This window comes from Parasteatoda tepidariorum, chromosome 12, assembly GCF_982258835.1.
Source record: "Parasteatoda tepidariorum strain Cologne lab strain chromosome 12, Ptep-v5.0, whole genome shotgun sequence".
Classification (NCBI taxonomy): domain Eukaryota; kingdom Metazoa; phylum Arthropoda; class Arachnida; order Araneae; family Theridiidae; genus Parasteatoda; species Parasteatoda tepidariorum.
This window is the reverse complement of record NC_141766.1, coordinates 39464692-39482046: the sequence shown is the minus strand read 5'-3', so window position 1 is coordinate 39482046 and position 17355 is coordinate 39464692. Positions and strand designations below refer to the sequence as shown.

The window sequence follows — 17355 nt, the reverse complement described above, 5'->3', positions numbered from 1 at the left end:
GAAATGCAAAAGTCAAAAATTTTAAAAGGAAAAGAAAAAAAAGACATTTTCTTTTTATGAAACAAGTTAACTTTAAAAATTCATTGTAACACAAATTAAATAACAGTAATAACATATTTCACCTACAAGTTTTAAAGATAATAAACTGGAGAACCTTGGCTAGGGGAAAAATGTCTTGGCATAGGCTTGTTGAGAAGGCCGGGGCCCATAATGGACTGTCGTGCCAATGAGAAGGAGAAGAAGAATAACATATTTCATGTGAAATTTGTAATAATAAATAATAAGCATGAACATTATTTACATTTGAAATTCATGTGTCTTAATTGATCGATCTAAATTATGTTAATCTTTCTTATAAGGTATTTCTTAAAAATTTATTTCTTTGCAAACATACAAGAGTCTGATGAACAGTTTAGAAACAAAAATATATTTATTAAATTATTATCCGGTAGTAGAAAATAATATAGATAAAGTTTGAATAAATGCAACTAGAACTTTAAAAAAAAAATACACATTTTATAATCTATAACCTAAAGTTTTGTAAAAATTGTAAATGATCTGCAAAGATCACTGATCTGATTGCTTTTTTGTCATCTGCAGGATGAATTTCTTTTTGCTGTTAATGTTGAGAAAGTAACACTAGAGGAAAAAGTAAAGTGAAAATTATTAAAAAACTTTGGAAACACTTGATTCGTCGTTGAAATTCAGAATTGTGCGCCCCGGTTTTATGCGCATGTGTGAGTAAGAATGCGCATGTGTTAGTACAGAACAGCGTAACTTAATAGCTCAAATCCGTACGTAGATTAGTTGTTACAGATTCTATTAAAGACAGCACGAACCATACCTGTTGATGTAAGTTTGTTTTAAATATCTTCGTTACTGATTTACTTAGATTTTTAGATTAAGCGTCAGGCAGAACAGTGTTGAAAGTTAGTGAGAGAAAAGTTCTATTAAAGTTCTTCATAAAACTAACATACAATTCTGAACTTTTCCACTTCATATAGCATGTAAACATTTATTATATAAAACGAAAGTTGTAATGATATGAAAGTAGTTTGATTCGTTAGGGAAAATGTACATAAATTAAAACTATAGTATAAGATTACATTAAAATTATTATTGCAATTTCGATACGAAATGCTGTTAGTAGCAAAATCAACCAGAACATGATTCTTACATTCGAAAGTGCATTCACTTGATTGCATACTTTATCATAATTATTTACTTATTGATTTTCTGATTCCATATTTAAGACAAGAATTAGAAATTTTAAGCTACTATACACAGTATACATGATTTGGCTATAGCTAATTGAATGCATCAAAGAATTGCTTTTTACTTTCGTAAGGAAATTTCCCGCCAATACTATTGTTATTAATATTTACAGGAATTATCTTTTGTTTTTATTATTATATCTCTTTAAATATAAATAAAAGTTATTATATCTTCTCTTTACATTTGTTTTTAATCAAAAATCTTGAAAATGAAAGTTTATTTATTTACTATTTTTAATCTATCATTAGCCATTTTTCAAAGCTTTCGATATTCTGATTCTAAAACTTCTATTTATTAGCTAAAATTCAATAGTTGAAAAGCGACTTGTGATATCTGTTGAAATATGTTATTTATCGCTTAAAATATTTCTGTTAATTTTGTCACAAAAGCAAAATTAAATTTCATTTTCATAGGCAGTTGTAGAACAACACACTTGATTTCTTATTCACATCACACTTGATTGCAAGTTAGTAAACTGTTTTTATGATGAAAAAGTATATTATTTACTTCCTAATTGCCACTTTAAATTTATGTTTATTCAATGTTTTTAATACTAGGAGGTATGCTGTAAATGTATATGCCTAATGTATAGTTTATTATTCACTATTGATTTGCCTTGTTTTTTCTATTAACCACTAATTCAATTAAAATTTTAAATTAAACTGACAGATTTACAATCTTTTCCCTTATTTATTAAATTCGATTGATATTTGTACTGTGAAACACTTAGTAAAAGCTAATACGTTTAAAATCTTATGTTTCGTTAATTCTAAAACGCATAGAATTTTTAATGGTTGTAAATGTGTATGAAATTAATGTTCCTGCTTTTCGTAGGACATTTAATATTGACTTGTTAAACTGTGTTATTAAATAAAATTCTAATTGGATTTAAATAAAATATTTTTTTCACTGAATTAATATCAAAAGTAAAATGTAGTAGTTTGTTTTTGAAATTATTTTTACACCGTTGGGATGTTCGTGGCAGAATCTCGGCGACATTGCTCCAGAATTCTTGTCGAAAGAGTTTATTATTTTTTTTTACTTATTTTTTTTAAACTTATTTTTTTGGAGAAACGAATAATTTTGCCTTTCTTTTCTGCGGAAATTTTCGAAAGGTTTTTTTCTTTTTTTTTTCTTTTCCGGAATTATATTCAAAGGTGTCTTTCTCGCTCATTGGAGATTAAAAAATTGTTCGTGGAGTTTTCGATTTCCTTTTTGTCTTACGTCGCGACAGTTTAAACGATAGTTCGCTTTAGAAATTATGTCATTTTTTATTTAAGAACATCATATTTTACATTTTAAAAGTGGGACTTTGTTACAAATTCCGATTTGTTGCAAAATAATTAATCAATGTGATACTGTTACCAATCTTTTTTTATTTTGGTTGAAATAAATTTGATCAAATATTTTTAATAGTGCGAACATGAATTTTTTTTTAAATTATGAATTTGAGTCTTCATTTTATCTCTCATAAACTCGAGTCGATTCCATCGTGTATTATGTTGACCATTTTTTTCAACAATTATTTCAGCGAATTTTTACTTTTTTTTTTTAAATATCTTTTTCAGTTATTGATAATCTCGTGATTTTTTTTAAAAATATGCTGATATTATTACAACTTACGAAGTTCGAATTGCAGATTCAAAAAATCACTCGGACACGCTCGATTTGTTCCAATGTCTTCGTTAATCCATGATATGTTTCAATCCTTCTTTTGACAGTTATTGCTACGAATTTTAATTTTTTTAAATACAATTTTATTAATAGCGAAACTCAAATCACTTATTTGATTTACTTTTAATGTGACGATTTCGTGTTTTTGATTTTTTGTTGCTAGTTTTACCGATTTTTCCGTAGTTTTGAAAGATTTCGGTTATTTCTTAGTTGATATTTCTACAATTTGAATCGCGCATTTAAATCCCTTTTTAACCCCTCAATTTCTGCCGATAGTATCGTAAATCTGTATAGTGTTTTGATTGTATTTTCAGCAGTTATTGATAATAATTTTCACTTGGTTTTCAAATGTCCCAATGTATTTCTGACGGGTCGAGGTGGCTCAGGGGATAGAGCGTTCGCTTTTCAAACGGGTGACTGGCCAGTACGAATTCCCCACCGAACACAGTGCTGACGTAAAAATATCTTCAGATGTAGACGTATCATGGGTTAGAGCCCCTTTGCCATCAAGCTAACCGCGGTAGGTTTTCGTGGTTTTCCCCTCCATATAACTCAAATGCGGGTTAGTTACATCGAAAAATCCTTCACGAAGGCAAATTTCTCCTAATACTCATTCATTTTTTCATTTAGTGCTCATGAACTTTAAAATTTTACTGAGTAAATATTTTTATTTATTAAATAATATTGTATAAGCTTAAAAATATAAATAAATCCAAAAAGTTTATATAAAATATATATATAATAAAATTAAAATAAGTTTAAATAATGCACTATCACTAATACGTGTTTGAGTCTTTATTGTTAAATACATAACATCTCATAATTTTTATCTAAAGCACTATAAAATATAAATGCAACAGTAATATAAAAGGAACAAGTTTATTAATCTTTTTGTTTTCCCACACCTCTATTTACTATATTTATTAAGCATATATATATGTATATATATGTATATGTATATATTATACATTGTATATATTGTATATATTATACATTGTATATATTGTATACATATACTACATTGTATATATTGTAAATTAATATTTATTAGAACTTAACAGTGGTTAAAAATAAATTTAGATTATTTATTCTAAATTGCATTTTTAGGTTAAAATTAGTTCCATTTTTTTTCTTATGAGTAACAATATGTTGAATGATCAATTTTATTAAATTTTCACACTTATCCCATGTCATGACACTAGTGCAGGGGTCGGCAACCTTTTGAAATGAAAAAGCCAAAAGTTACTGTTTTACAAAATTTCCCCGCTTTTAAAGAGCCGCTAAAAATGTTTGATTTAATACTATAGTATTTTTTTTAAATGTTTATTTGATTTTTAATTAAAAAAAACTGTTTTGAATACAGAATAATATTTATTTTTTATTTTTAAAATACGTTAATAATTTTTTTAAAATTTAGTTTTCATTTAATTTTTAAGTTTTTTTTAATTGTTATTATTTTTTTGAATATTTTTATTTACGGGGGGGAGATAGGAATACTTGGGTCATTAAAATTCGATGAAAATTGTAAATTTTCTTACTAATTCTTGCCAAATTTTCAGCAGAAAACGCGATTTTTTTTTTTGAAAGTGCAGCGAAGCACAATCTCATCAGATAGATTTTATAATAATTCTTTTTAATTTTTCATAGCAATTCCGCAGTAATATTCATTTATATAGTTAATATTCATCAATTTTCCTTTTTTATGAAATATGTACCGTCTATTCTTGTTATTGTTAAAAACAATTTTTAAGCACTTAATTATTAAACATTTAAATAAATTTTACATTTTTTTGTCTAAGTAAACGTTAAATCGACTTATGGTGAAGTGCTAGAAATGATGGTCACATACTCTTTATATTTATTGTAAAAAATTTAAAAATTTATAGAGCCTCTAGATTTCCAACTCAAATAACTTAACATTTTTTTAAAAATTATTTTAATAAAAGTCACTGAAAGTAACGATCTTCTATTATTTTAAATATCTTTTATACGCAAAATTACAACATTAATTTATTTGATTATGTAATTTAATAACATGCAGGTGATTCGGAATGACCGCTCTTAATATGCGAAAAAGAACGGATAGAGGTCACACGTTAGAATTTTAACCATCGAAAACAAATAACTGTTGAGGAAGGCGAGTGTAAAAAGGCGATTAACGATTTTTTACAAAATTAAATAACTTTATAAATTAAATAACTTTAACATTCACCTGGCAATTAAGCAGGCCTGCTATTATCATTATTATTATTATTATAATAAAGATTATTATCAATATATTGTATTAGATATTTTTTAAATTCATGTGCTTGTTTTTTCCATTTTAAATTTTAATTTACTACATCCACTGAAGTAGATTTTCATCTTTATTTTTGACAAGGTTTATAAAAATGTATATAAAGGGTGGTCTTTTCATAACATCATGATTTACATGTGATACACATAAAAATTACATGTGATACACATCAAAGGCTTTAAAAAATGTGGATGAAAATTAAATTAGTATTTATTTATTAAACTGAAAAATTATCAGACATCAATTATGACTCGTGCATTTTTTTTTTAAAATTCTTAATCTAAGTATGATTCTTTTTGATACATTTCAAATATTATAGGCGTATTTATTTAATTTTAGTAATTTTATTTGCGAATAATTATTTTTAATGCTTATTTGTTACTAAAATTTTATTTTTAATTTTTATTTAATAATTTTATTCATTTTTATTATTTGTGTTATAATTTATATTGTTATTAATATAAGAGCTGTGACTAAAATCTTGAATGGGGATACAGAAATAGTTCTTTTTTTCTGGGGTGGGGGGGAATGAACTGGTTTTGGAAGTACAGATAAATTTTTTCACGCATTCTTGCCTTAAATAATTTGTAAAATGCTAAGTTTTTTAACCGAATATATCTCTAAATGAAAATAACACAATATAAATAATAAATAAAACTTTAAAAATTTAACTATGTATTCAAACATTGTAGCATGATAAATCATAAATAAATATTTGTAAAATTTGATAATTCGTAAATACCTAAGAATGCTTTACCGAAGAATGTTTTAGTCTTTTTTTTTTTTAATATTAAAAAAAAAATACCCGTAAATCGCAAAGTAATTTTTTATCTAGTTAAGGCAGTTAAAGTACAATTTTGTTAATTATTTATTGTGTTAATTATCCTGCCTTTTAATATAAAACTGTGAATTAAGTTTTTACATAATTACAAAAATATTAAGTTTCTTTTTACTAATAATTAACTTAAACAAATGGAAAATTGTTAATTTAAGTCTAAAATATAATATAAAAAACATTAAATACATATGAAATACATCAACAAAGTAACAAAAAAGATTTAAAAAAAGTATTTTAAAAAAAACAAGCATTTTATTTTTAAGCAAATTATATTTTTAATAAAATAAGCATTAGTACAGTTTTGTTCATAAAGGATTGCAGTTTGAACTTATTATAAAAACAAATGCTACGAACAAATATAGAATTTGATTTTTGAAATTTCAATCAGATAAGATCTATGAAAAATAATCTCAACTGAAAAAATTAAATTTAAAAATAAATTACTATTTCAAACACAAAATTAAAAAGCTTAGTAAATAACTATTTAAAAAAAAGTAAAAAGAATTTCTATATTTAGAATTCAAATGTGATTTATCTATTTCTATCTCAAGCTCCTACTAATGAATATAAAAAACATAAAAAAAATTTGAATTGCTCTTTTTTCTTTCTTTTAATCATTTTACTGTACAAAAGAGATTAAAAATTTTTTATCTACTTCATAAATATCAATTTTTACCCATATATATTTAAAAAAAGTTTTTTTTTTCTTTTTAGAAAAAAGTCTTATACCTAAATTTTAAAGCAATAATTGAAGAATTAATTTAATTGGAAAATAACAACATATTTAATGCAATTTAATTTTACCTTAATATTTAAACAATAAGACTGCAAGTAGTAAATATTCATAAAAAATTTATACTTACATTCAATAATTATATTAATTTATAAGGATTATAAAGGACCTTTTATATCTAAAATTGTGTTTTAACTGTATTTCTTTAAAATGATTAAGGAAAAATGAAAGAAAAGTTTGAATTCATTTAATACAATTGTTATTTAAATTTGTTTCCTATTTATATTGCATTTTTTAAAAAAATAATAAACATATTTTGGTAAAACAATATAGCCATCTATATAATATTATGAATATTCATGCATAATTTATCATGTTATAATGTTTAAATGTTTATTTAACTTTTTTTTAAAGTTTGGTTGATTGTTTAGATTTAATGTATTTTACAAAATTTGAAAAATATTTACGGTAAATTGTTATTGCAATTTTGTTTTTACTATTGATATTTATTGCGTTTCTTGATTTTTTCAAAAATATAATAAGCATAATTTGGTAAAACAGTATTGTCATCTATAAAATATTATTTCTATGAAAATTTATACATAATTTCTAATGTTATAGTATTTAAAGTTTTACTTAACTTTTTAAAATTTTTGTTGATTGTTAAATTGTCTTGGGCATATTTATTGTATTTTACGAATTAAAAAAATATATTCTAACAAAAATTTTAGAAATTTACAAAATACTTAACCATGCCTGTGTGACTTCTTAAGTAGCCCGATATCACACTAAAGCGACAAGATGTTAAAATAATCTTTTATGCAAGTGATAAAACAATGTAAATAAATAAAATATGTTAAAATAAATAGCAATATTTCATAATAAAAATAATTATTTATGAAAGAAAAAGTATTAAACATAATTTACGGATAAGAAATAATTAACAAAATTGTACTTTAACTGCTCTAAAAAAATTATTTAGAGATTTTTTTTAAAAATCCTATTATTCGTCAGTGACAGTTTTTCTGCAACAATGAAAAGACAAAAGAAAAATTGTCTGTTAACAAATTTGCCATGTTAAAACAATTAAAGTGATATATAAAAGAAATACATAAAATAACTCCTTATTTATTTGCTTATTTTTTTATTATTTATAGTAACATTCTTTTTTTTAAATATTTTAAAACAGACTTAAACATTTTTTGGTAAAGCATTTTTTGGTATTAACAAAAAATATAATTTTCACAAATATTTATTAATTATTTATCATGCTATAAATATGGTTCAAATTTTTAAAAAGTTTTATTTATTATTTATATTGTGTTATTTTCATATTAAAAAAATATTCTGATAAAAATGTTAGCATTTTACAAACTATTTAAGACAAGAATGCGTGAAAAAATTTATCTGTACTTTCCAAAACTTGTAAATTTTTTTACTGTAAAAAACTATTTCTGTATCTCCATTCAAGATTTTAGTCACAGTTCTTAAAATATTACTTACTTATCCTCTACGTGTCTTGGGTACTTAAGGCCTCTAGCATATCCCTCCAACGACTCCTGTCTCTAGCAATAGATCTTGCTTCCTCCCTGCCAGATATTCTACATTCTTTTAATTCGCCCAAAAACATGCGCTGTATGGTAAGTCTGGGTCTTCCTCTTGTTCCTTTACCATCAGGGGCCCATGTAACCGCAACAGATGTAATTTTTTCTTTGGGCATTCTAAGGATATGTCTGAGCCAGCTCCATCTTCGTTTTTTAATTTCATCTTCTATTGTTTTTATTTTTGCTTTCTTTAATAGATTTTGACTTCAGGGTTCCCACGTTCCTTGAAAGTCCTTAAAAACTGCTTAGTTTTTATTTTGAAAATTAAGAGCCCTTAAAAGTACTTAATTTTAGACCACTATGAATACTTAATTTGGGCTATATTAAAGCTGCCTACATGTATTTCAGCTGAAAATTTAATTTTTGACTTTTAGCCAAAGGTCATGGTCTTCTGGGCCTGGTCCACAGTGCGGCCCTTTGACTATTTATATATATATAACGAGCATTTCTGACTAGTGGCCAAAGCTCTGACGGATATGATATCTCCGGTACTCTCAAATTAGAAGAGTACAGATACTCTTGGAGTATGTGGATATGAGGAAACTTTTCCCATTCTATTGGTCACGATTGGGTTAAAATACAAAATTGCCTTCAGTTTTGACACCTCGAAAATAAAGAAAAAAAATTGTCTTTTCAAAAACAAAGTTTTAAAAGTTTTACGTAAAAAAGATATCCTGAAAATTTCAACAAGATTAAAAAAAAAAATAGAGTACACAATTCTGCCTTGATTTTTTTAACTGTTGCTTATATAACATTTTCTTAATTCTTCTCGATTATAAGAATTGTTCATTTTTCTGTTTAATAGGCCATGTCTGACGAAAAGCAGTCCCCCAAATCTCCCTTTTTCGATGAAAACTTGAACACACAGCAAGATGAGGAAAGCATTTATTCAATGGATGTAGAAAATGCCAACCTGCATACTTTTGATGTTCTGAGTTCCAATAATCCTACTTGCGATATAGCGCTTAGTCAACTTGCTTTACAATTTATAGAGAATCCGACTTCCACACCAAAGAGTGAGGGTGATCAAATAGCAGCTTTGGAAAGCACTTCGGATCAAATGGCACAGTTGAAAAAAGCTGCGGAAGGCGTGTTGGTTCCAGAAATTGATCCAAAGGGTGATTCAGAAATTGCCGCGAATCCGAAGGGTGATTCAGAAATTGCCGCGAATCCGAAGGGTGATTCAGAAATTGATATGGATCAAATTGCAGCTTCCGAAAGCGAAAATCTGAGTGTGGCTTCAGGCAGTCTATCCCAGGTATCTTTATGGGATGAGGCTTCTCTCGCACTACCTGAACCTCCAAGAATCGACATCATAAATGGTTTAGTCAGGGAGCATTTTCCAGCCTTGTTTGCAGAAGGAAATCGGCTGAGAGATATATTTGGTATAACAAATGTTCCAGATAATATTCTGATTGAATTGCAGCATAAGTGTCTCTTTATTCTATGTAAGTAATCAAGTATTGATATTTTAGATTTACTTTATTTTTTGTGAAACTTGTTTGAATTACATGACCTTTCAGGCTCAAAATTTTTATTATGTGTCAACTTAGGTGTTTTAAAGATATTGAATAAACTTGTTCTATAGGCAAACAGGGAGAATTATTTCCATCCTTTGGTTACTGTTAAAGTCATCGTTTAACCTGTCAAATATAGGTAAGGTTTTTTCGTGGGATGCTATCAATAAAATTGCGAAATAGCAGCCATTCTGTTGAAAAAGGTCAGCTAACATCCATCACATACTGCAATAATTGCTTTGTGTCCTCTTAATCAATAAGTTTATTGCGACCTCAATAAGTTTATTATTGAGGTATGGTATACGGGGTGAGGAATATTCACCACCGTATACCATACCTTAATATATCTATATTCTTTAGCACTTTCATTTTTCTTAAATATTAACTTGAAACCTAACTTAGCGTACATTTTTAATGATTTTGAAAATACATATTAAGGGTCATCATTATAGAACACCTTATGTCTATGTATTACAGAACAATCTATGTATCTATGCATATAGATTGCCAAGGAAGCATACCAGTTAAAGTAGCAAGCTGATAAAGGTCTCATAGTAGCAGGAAAAGGTTATATTCGCACAACACACATTTGATTCGTATTTTAAATAAGGCACATCCATCCCACATGCTCAAATACCAAAGTATTCTTGGTTATTGTAAGTATCAGATAGATACGAAACAACTTCAAAAAGTGTACTGCATTGAACATTATATGAATCACTGGCTTGTAAGAATACACATTTTATTGTATTACTTCATTAAATTTCTCATTTAACTATTAGATTAATTATTTAAACATTTATCTTGAAATGATTTAGATGTCTTGAATATAGACTACTTAGTGCAGTGGTCGGCAAACTTATTAGACAAAGAGCCAAATATGAACATTACAACAATTTTATAAAAAATTGGGAGCCAAATTTGCTTGTTTAGCAAACTTTCATTGCACTAAATAAGTAGTACACTAAATAAAACTAAATTTCATACTTAGTAAACATTTATTAATGAGAACAATGTGCTTGCATCTCCTTGGAAAGTCTGAGTAAGTCAGGTTTGCATGTTGTTTTTAATATTAGACATGATTCCAAGTTCTCATCAATAAGACGACTTCTTAGTTTACGCTTGATATAATGTTCATGCTTGAAAAAGATAGTTCGCATATATACCTATGTAGAATCAAAAAGGGAAAGAACAGCAAACCCGAGCTTTTTCACCTGATCGTAATAGCCAGGAATACTATTCCAAGCGTTGAAAATGATCATGTCTTCCTTCTCCAGGTCATTCAAAGCAAACCACTTGTGTTGTGAACTAAGATCAATTTTTTTCTTCTCCAATATTTCCAATTCAACACAATGACGTTCGAATTTAGAGCGCCATATCTCCTTGTTTTTTAAATCCAGCAATTGTCTTTCAGAGCTACCAACGTCAATTTCAAAAGGAGAAAATTTCAACTCGGTAATCGCAGCATTAAGAGGATTTTTGACAAATGCTAAAGTTACTGTGCTGTTTTTAAATTCCTGAAACCTGCTGAGAAATGCTTCCCTCATATTTAAAATTATTCCTTTAAAATGGTGTTTATCAATAAAGGAATTATTTTCTTGGCGATGCTTCAGCAGGCTCGGAAAGTGAAACAATGTTTCCCTTTCAACATCAAAAACTTTTTAACAAGACAGGACAACGGCAGACACATTAGATAAGACAAAACTATTCACACTGCAACTGCTTGTCTGTGATGTCAATTTGTACCCCCACTACTTTAACTTCAGAAAAAGTATGTGCGCGCATGCTTGTGGTACCTTTGTATCACACCGGAGTACACCGAGAAAATACGAAAAATTTCAGCCGGTAGCTTGTACATGATTTGCGTTTACGTTTACGAAAACTAATAAAATTAAACTCGATGTCCGTTACTTATTTTTACAACAATATAAAATTTTAATTACCTATCGATCTTTCAACTTAAACAGAAAATTATACATGTTCTCGATTTATAGAAGAATTTTAATTTATCAAAATAAGATAATTTTTTTCTTACCAAGTTTTTTTAAAAAATGAAAATATTATTGTCCCTTCCGTGGATATTTGTGCCAGAGCCGTACTTAAGGAGCCAAAGAGCCACATGCAGCTCTGGAGCCGCACTTCGCCGACCACTGACTTAGTGTATATTTAAAGGAAAAAAATATTTCAGTTTGAAAGAAATTTCGTTCAAGATGTGTTATGTTATACGAAAGTTTTATGGGACTTGTAGGTGGTATGTGAACGAAAAGAGGTGTAACCCTTTAGTTACGACACTCAGGTCTTTTGAGGTGAATCCACTAAACAGTGCACTGCTGTGAAGTGTGATCAGATCGTTAAGCTGATGTTAGGATTTTCTTAAGTGTAGCTAGGGGTCTGTCCCAAGGCCGGATTTACGTATAAGCTAAATAAGCTGTAGCTTGGGGCCCCGAGAAAACAAGGGCCCCCAGATCCTACTTTCCCCTCTCTTTTTTCAAAGATTTATTCGGAGCTGGGGCCCTGAGAAGCCCAAAATGCATTTTTTTTCTTTTTCACATTGTCGGTCACAATAAATATAAATAAATGACTGAATAAAACAAAAAACTTCGTTGTCATTAGTAGGGAACATATCATCTTTCAAGCAATTTGAGTATTAATAGATTATTTATAAATAAAAAATTTTTTAGTTTAAAAGGTAAAGTTTTTTTTTGCCCCATCATTCGATCATCAGACTATTTAATATCTGTTTCTAAGGATCAGAATTCCCTTTCATTTTACTTTAAAGTTGTACAAATGATATATTTCATGTGATATGCAGCAGTTTTAAATAGCACTTTAAAATATCTAAAAAAGAACAGAAATTGTCAGTTCAAAAAAAAATTAACTAATACTTTTGAATAAGAATTTAAATAACTACACACGTTTGTTTTGCTATCTCATTCTATATAGTATTATTTTTTAGTAGACAGTTGCGTGTGGGTGTGATGATGAAGTAATAAAAGAGGCATAAAAAAAAGGCAAATTTCATTTCAGTTAAAATCCTCAATGTTATATTTTTAAACTCCTCGAAATTGTTGTAAAAGAGGTATACAAATTAACTGTCTCAAACAAATTAATATTAAGTAAGAACAAAACAAACATGATATCGAAATATGCTGAATCACTAATGAGACCGGGATGAAAGACATCGAAACCTATTTGATTGAATAGTATAACTAGAAGGTGTTTCTAAAAATCTGAAATCTATCAGGCTTTAGTTTTTTTTTCTGTCACAAACTTTATCAGTAATTAAAAATAATAAATTCATTAGATTTCAGTATTGGTTCTGTTTATTCGTTGATTAAATGTTAAACATTAACAGATATTTGTCTTTCAAAACATTTCATTCCATAATAAGATAATTATTCTACAATTGTAATTATCTAAAACTAATTGCTAATTGATATAAAGCTTTAGTGTGTTCCATTGATATGTTGAATGGTCGTTTTGGCTGGATGCTCGGGACTGTTGCTCTTTCACATCCTAGCCACTATACACCATCAAGAGCAGAGCTGATACTTTAAACACATATGACATTTATTCTCTCTGCTATTTATTAGACCCTTTAATAAGTCCTTAAGCCAAAAATGTACATAAATAATGAAAAAAAATTTTCTTACACTGAAATTTAACATATGTCCTTAAAATAATTAAAAAGAAAGCAATAATGAAGAAATATTTTCAATATAAACATCAATTAAATAATATCAGCTTACGAAAGATCTTTTTATTTTTACTAACAGTAATAATATAACGGCCCTCACATGCTCCAGGGACTGCTGGATTGGGTTCAAAATTACAAGGCTACGGAGTTGAATATTAGTTGTCGTAAACTCGAAATTGTGTCGGCTGTGCAATGACTGTTACAAAATAAACTAATAAATTTGGCTGGGCTAGCCTGACTGATCAGACGTTGGACACGTGTTCGTGAGAATGGGAGTTTGAATCCAGCTGGCAAAAGAATACCCATGCATAAAATGGTGACTGGTGTATGTTAAATCTGTCAGGGTCACAAAGTCCTCCAGGTTCTCAACAAATAAATACCTCTGGGTAATAATCTAGCAGTTCCCTTGTCTTCTGGATTGGGTTCAAAATTACAAGGTCAAGGAGTTGAATATTAGTTGTCGTAAACTCGAAATTGTGTCGGCTGTGCAATGACTGTTACAAAATAAACTAATAAATTTGGTTGGGCTAGCCTGGCTGATCGGACGTTGGACACGTGTTCGTGAGAATGGGAGTTTGAATCCAGCTGGCAGAGGAATACCCATGTATAAAATGGTGACTGGTGTATGTTAAATCTGTCAGGGTCACAAAGTCCTCCAGGTTCTCAACAAATAAATACCTCAGGGTACTAATATAGCAGTTCCCTTGTCTTCTGGATTGGGTTCAAAATTACAAGATCAAGGAGTTGAATATTAGTTGTCGTAAACTCGAAATTGTGTCGGCTGTGCAATGACTGTTACAAAATAAACTAATAAATTTGGCTGGGCTAGCCTGGTTGATAGGACGTTGGACTCGTGTTCGTGAGAATGGGAGTTTGAATCCAGCTGGCAGAAGAATACCCATGTATAAAATGGTGAGTGGTTCAGGTTAAATCTGTCAGGGTCACAAAGTCCTCCAGGTTCTCAACAAATAAATACCTCGGGGTACTAATCTAGCAGTTCCCTTGTCTTCAGGATTGGGTTCAAAATTACAAAGTCAAGGAGTTGAATATTAGTTATCGTAAACTCGAAATTGTGTCGGCTATGCAATGACTGTTACAAAATAAACTAATAAATTTGGCTGGGCTAGCCTGGCTGATCGGACGTTGGACACGTGTTCGTGAGAATGGGAGTTTGAATCCAGCTGGCAGAGGAATACCCATGTATAAAATGGTGACTGGTGTATGTTAAATCTGTCAGGGTCACAAAGTCCTCCAGGTTCTCAACAAATAAATACCTCAGGGTACTAATATAGCAGTTCCCTTGTTTTCTGGATTGGGTTCAAAACTACAAGATCAAGGAGTTGAATATTAGTTGTCGTAAACTCGAAATTGTGTCGGCTGTGCAATGACTGTTACAAAATAAACTAATAAATTTGGCTGGGCTAGCCTGGTTGATAGGACGTTGGACTCGTGTTCGTGAGAATGGGAGTTTGAATCCAGCTGGCAGAAGAATACCCATGTATAAAATGGTGAGTGGTTCAGGTTAAATCTGTCAGGGTCACAAAGTCCTCCAGGTTCTCAACAAATAAATACCTCGGGGTACTATTCTAGCAGTTCCCTTGTCTTCAGGATTGGGTTCAAAATTACAAAGTCAAGGAGTTGAATATTATTTGTCGTAAACTCGAAATTGCGTCTGCTATGCAATGACTGTTACAAAATAAACTAATAAATTTGGCTGGGCTAGCCTGGCTGATCGGACGTTGGACACGTGTTCGTGAGAATGGGAGTTTGAATCCAGCTGGCAGAGGAATACCCATGTATAAAATGGTGACTGGTGTATGTTAAATCTGTCAGGGTCACAAAGTCCTCCAGGTTCTCAACAAATAAATACCTCAGGGTACTAATATAGCAGTTCCCTTGTCTTCTGGATTGGGTTCAAAATTACAAGGTCAAGGAGTTGAATATTAGTTGTCGTAAACTCGAAATTGTGTCGGCTGTGCAATGACTGTTACAAAATAAACTAATAAATTTGGCTGGGCTAGCCTGGTTGATAGGACGTTGGACTCGTGTTCGTGAGAATGGGAGTTTGAATCCAGCTGGCAGAAGAATACCCATGTATAAAATGGTGAGTGGTTCAGGTTAAATCTGTCAGGGTCACAAAGTCCTCCAGGTTCTCAACAAATAAATACCTCGGGGTACTAATCTAGCAGTTCCCTTGTCTTCAGGATTGGGTTCAAAATTACAAAGTCAAGGAGTTGAATATTAGTTGTCGTAAACTCGAAATTGTGTCGGCTATGCAATGACTGTTACAAAATAAACTAATAAATTTGGCTGGGCTAGCCTGGCTGATCGGACGTTGGACACGTGTTCGTGAGAATGGGAGTTTGAATCCAGCTGGCAGAAGAATACCCATGTATAAAATGGTGACTGGTGTATGTTAAATCTGTCAGGGTCACAAAGTCCTCCAGGTTCTCAACAAATAAATACCTCTGGGTACTAATCTAGCAGTTCCCTTGTCTTCAGGATTGGGTTCAAAATTACAAGGTCAAGGAGTTGAATATTAGTTGTCGTAAACTCGAAATTGTGTCGGCTGTGCAATGACTGTTACAAAATAAACTAATAAATTTGGCTGGGCTAGCCTGGTTGATAGGACGTTGGACTCGTGTTCGTGAGAATGGGAGTTTGAATCCAGCTGGCAGAAGAATACCCATGTATAAAATGGTGAGTGGTTCAGGTTAAATCTGTCAGGGTCACAAAGTCCTCCAGGTTCTCAACAAATAAATACCTCTGGGTACTAATATAGCAGTTCCCTTGTCTTCTGGATTGGGTTCAAAATTACAAGATCAAGGAGTTGAATATTAGTTGTCGTAAACTCGAAATTGTGTCGGCTGTGCAATGACTGTTACAAAATAAACTAATAAATTTGGCTGGGCTAGCCTGGCTGATCGGACGTTGGACACGTGTTCGTGAGAATGGGAGTTTGAATCCAGCTGGCAGAAGAATACCCATGTATAAAATGGTGACTGGTTCAGGTTAAATCTGTCAGGGTCACAAAGTCCTCCAGGTTCTTAACAAATAAATACCTCTGGGTACTAATATAGCAGTTCCCTTGTCTTCTGGATTGGGTTCAAAATTACAAGATCAAGGAGTTGAATATTAGTTGTCGTAAACTCGAAATTGTGTCGGCTGTGCAATGACTGTTACAAAATAAACTAATAAATTTGGCTGGGCTAGCCTGGCTGATCGGACGTTGGACACGTGTTCGTGAGAATGGGAGTTTGAATCCAGCTGGCAGAAGAATACCCATGTATAAAATGGTGACTGGTGTATGTTACATCTGTCAGGGTCACAAAGTCCTCCAGGTTCTCAACAAATAAATACCTCTGGGTACTAATCTAGCAGTTCCCTTGTCTTCTGGATTGGGTTCAAAATTACAAGGTCAAGGAGTTGAATATTAGTTGTCGTAAACTCGAAATTGTGTTGGCTGTGCAATGACTGTTACAAAATAAACTAATAAATTTGGCTGGGCTAGCCTGGCTGATCGGACGTTGGACACGTGTTCGTGAGAATGGGAGTTTGAATCCAGCTGGCAGAAGAATACCCATGTATAAAATGGTGACTGGTGTATGTTAAATCTGTCGGGGTCACAAAGTCCTCCAAGTTCTCATAACAAATAAATACCTCTGGGTACTAATCTAGCAGTTCCCTTGTCTTCTGGATTGGATTCAAAATTACAAGGCCT

General features: G+C 30.3%; 1 protein-coding gene across 5 annotated transcripts in view; it reads left to right on the top strand.

Moving 5' to 3' along the window:
- The first annotated feature begins 723 nt into the window (after window positions 1-723).
- The window catches only part of LOC107455075 (uncharacterized), a 31740-nt gene continuing 15108 nt past the window's right edge, over window positions 724-17355 (top strand). Inside the window, exons 1-2 of one of the 5 annotated variants that reach the window (XM_043056328.3) lie at window positions 724-852; window positions 9226-9868. In XM_043056328.3, the coding sequence (XP_042912262.2) occupies window positions 9229-9868 (640 nt within the window). In that variant the 5' untranslated portion in view covers window positions 724-852; window positions 9226-9228. The other 4 variants (XM_043056340.3, XM_043056334.3, XM_087155796.1 and 1 more) reach the window with 4 other exon arrangements.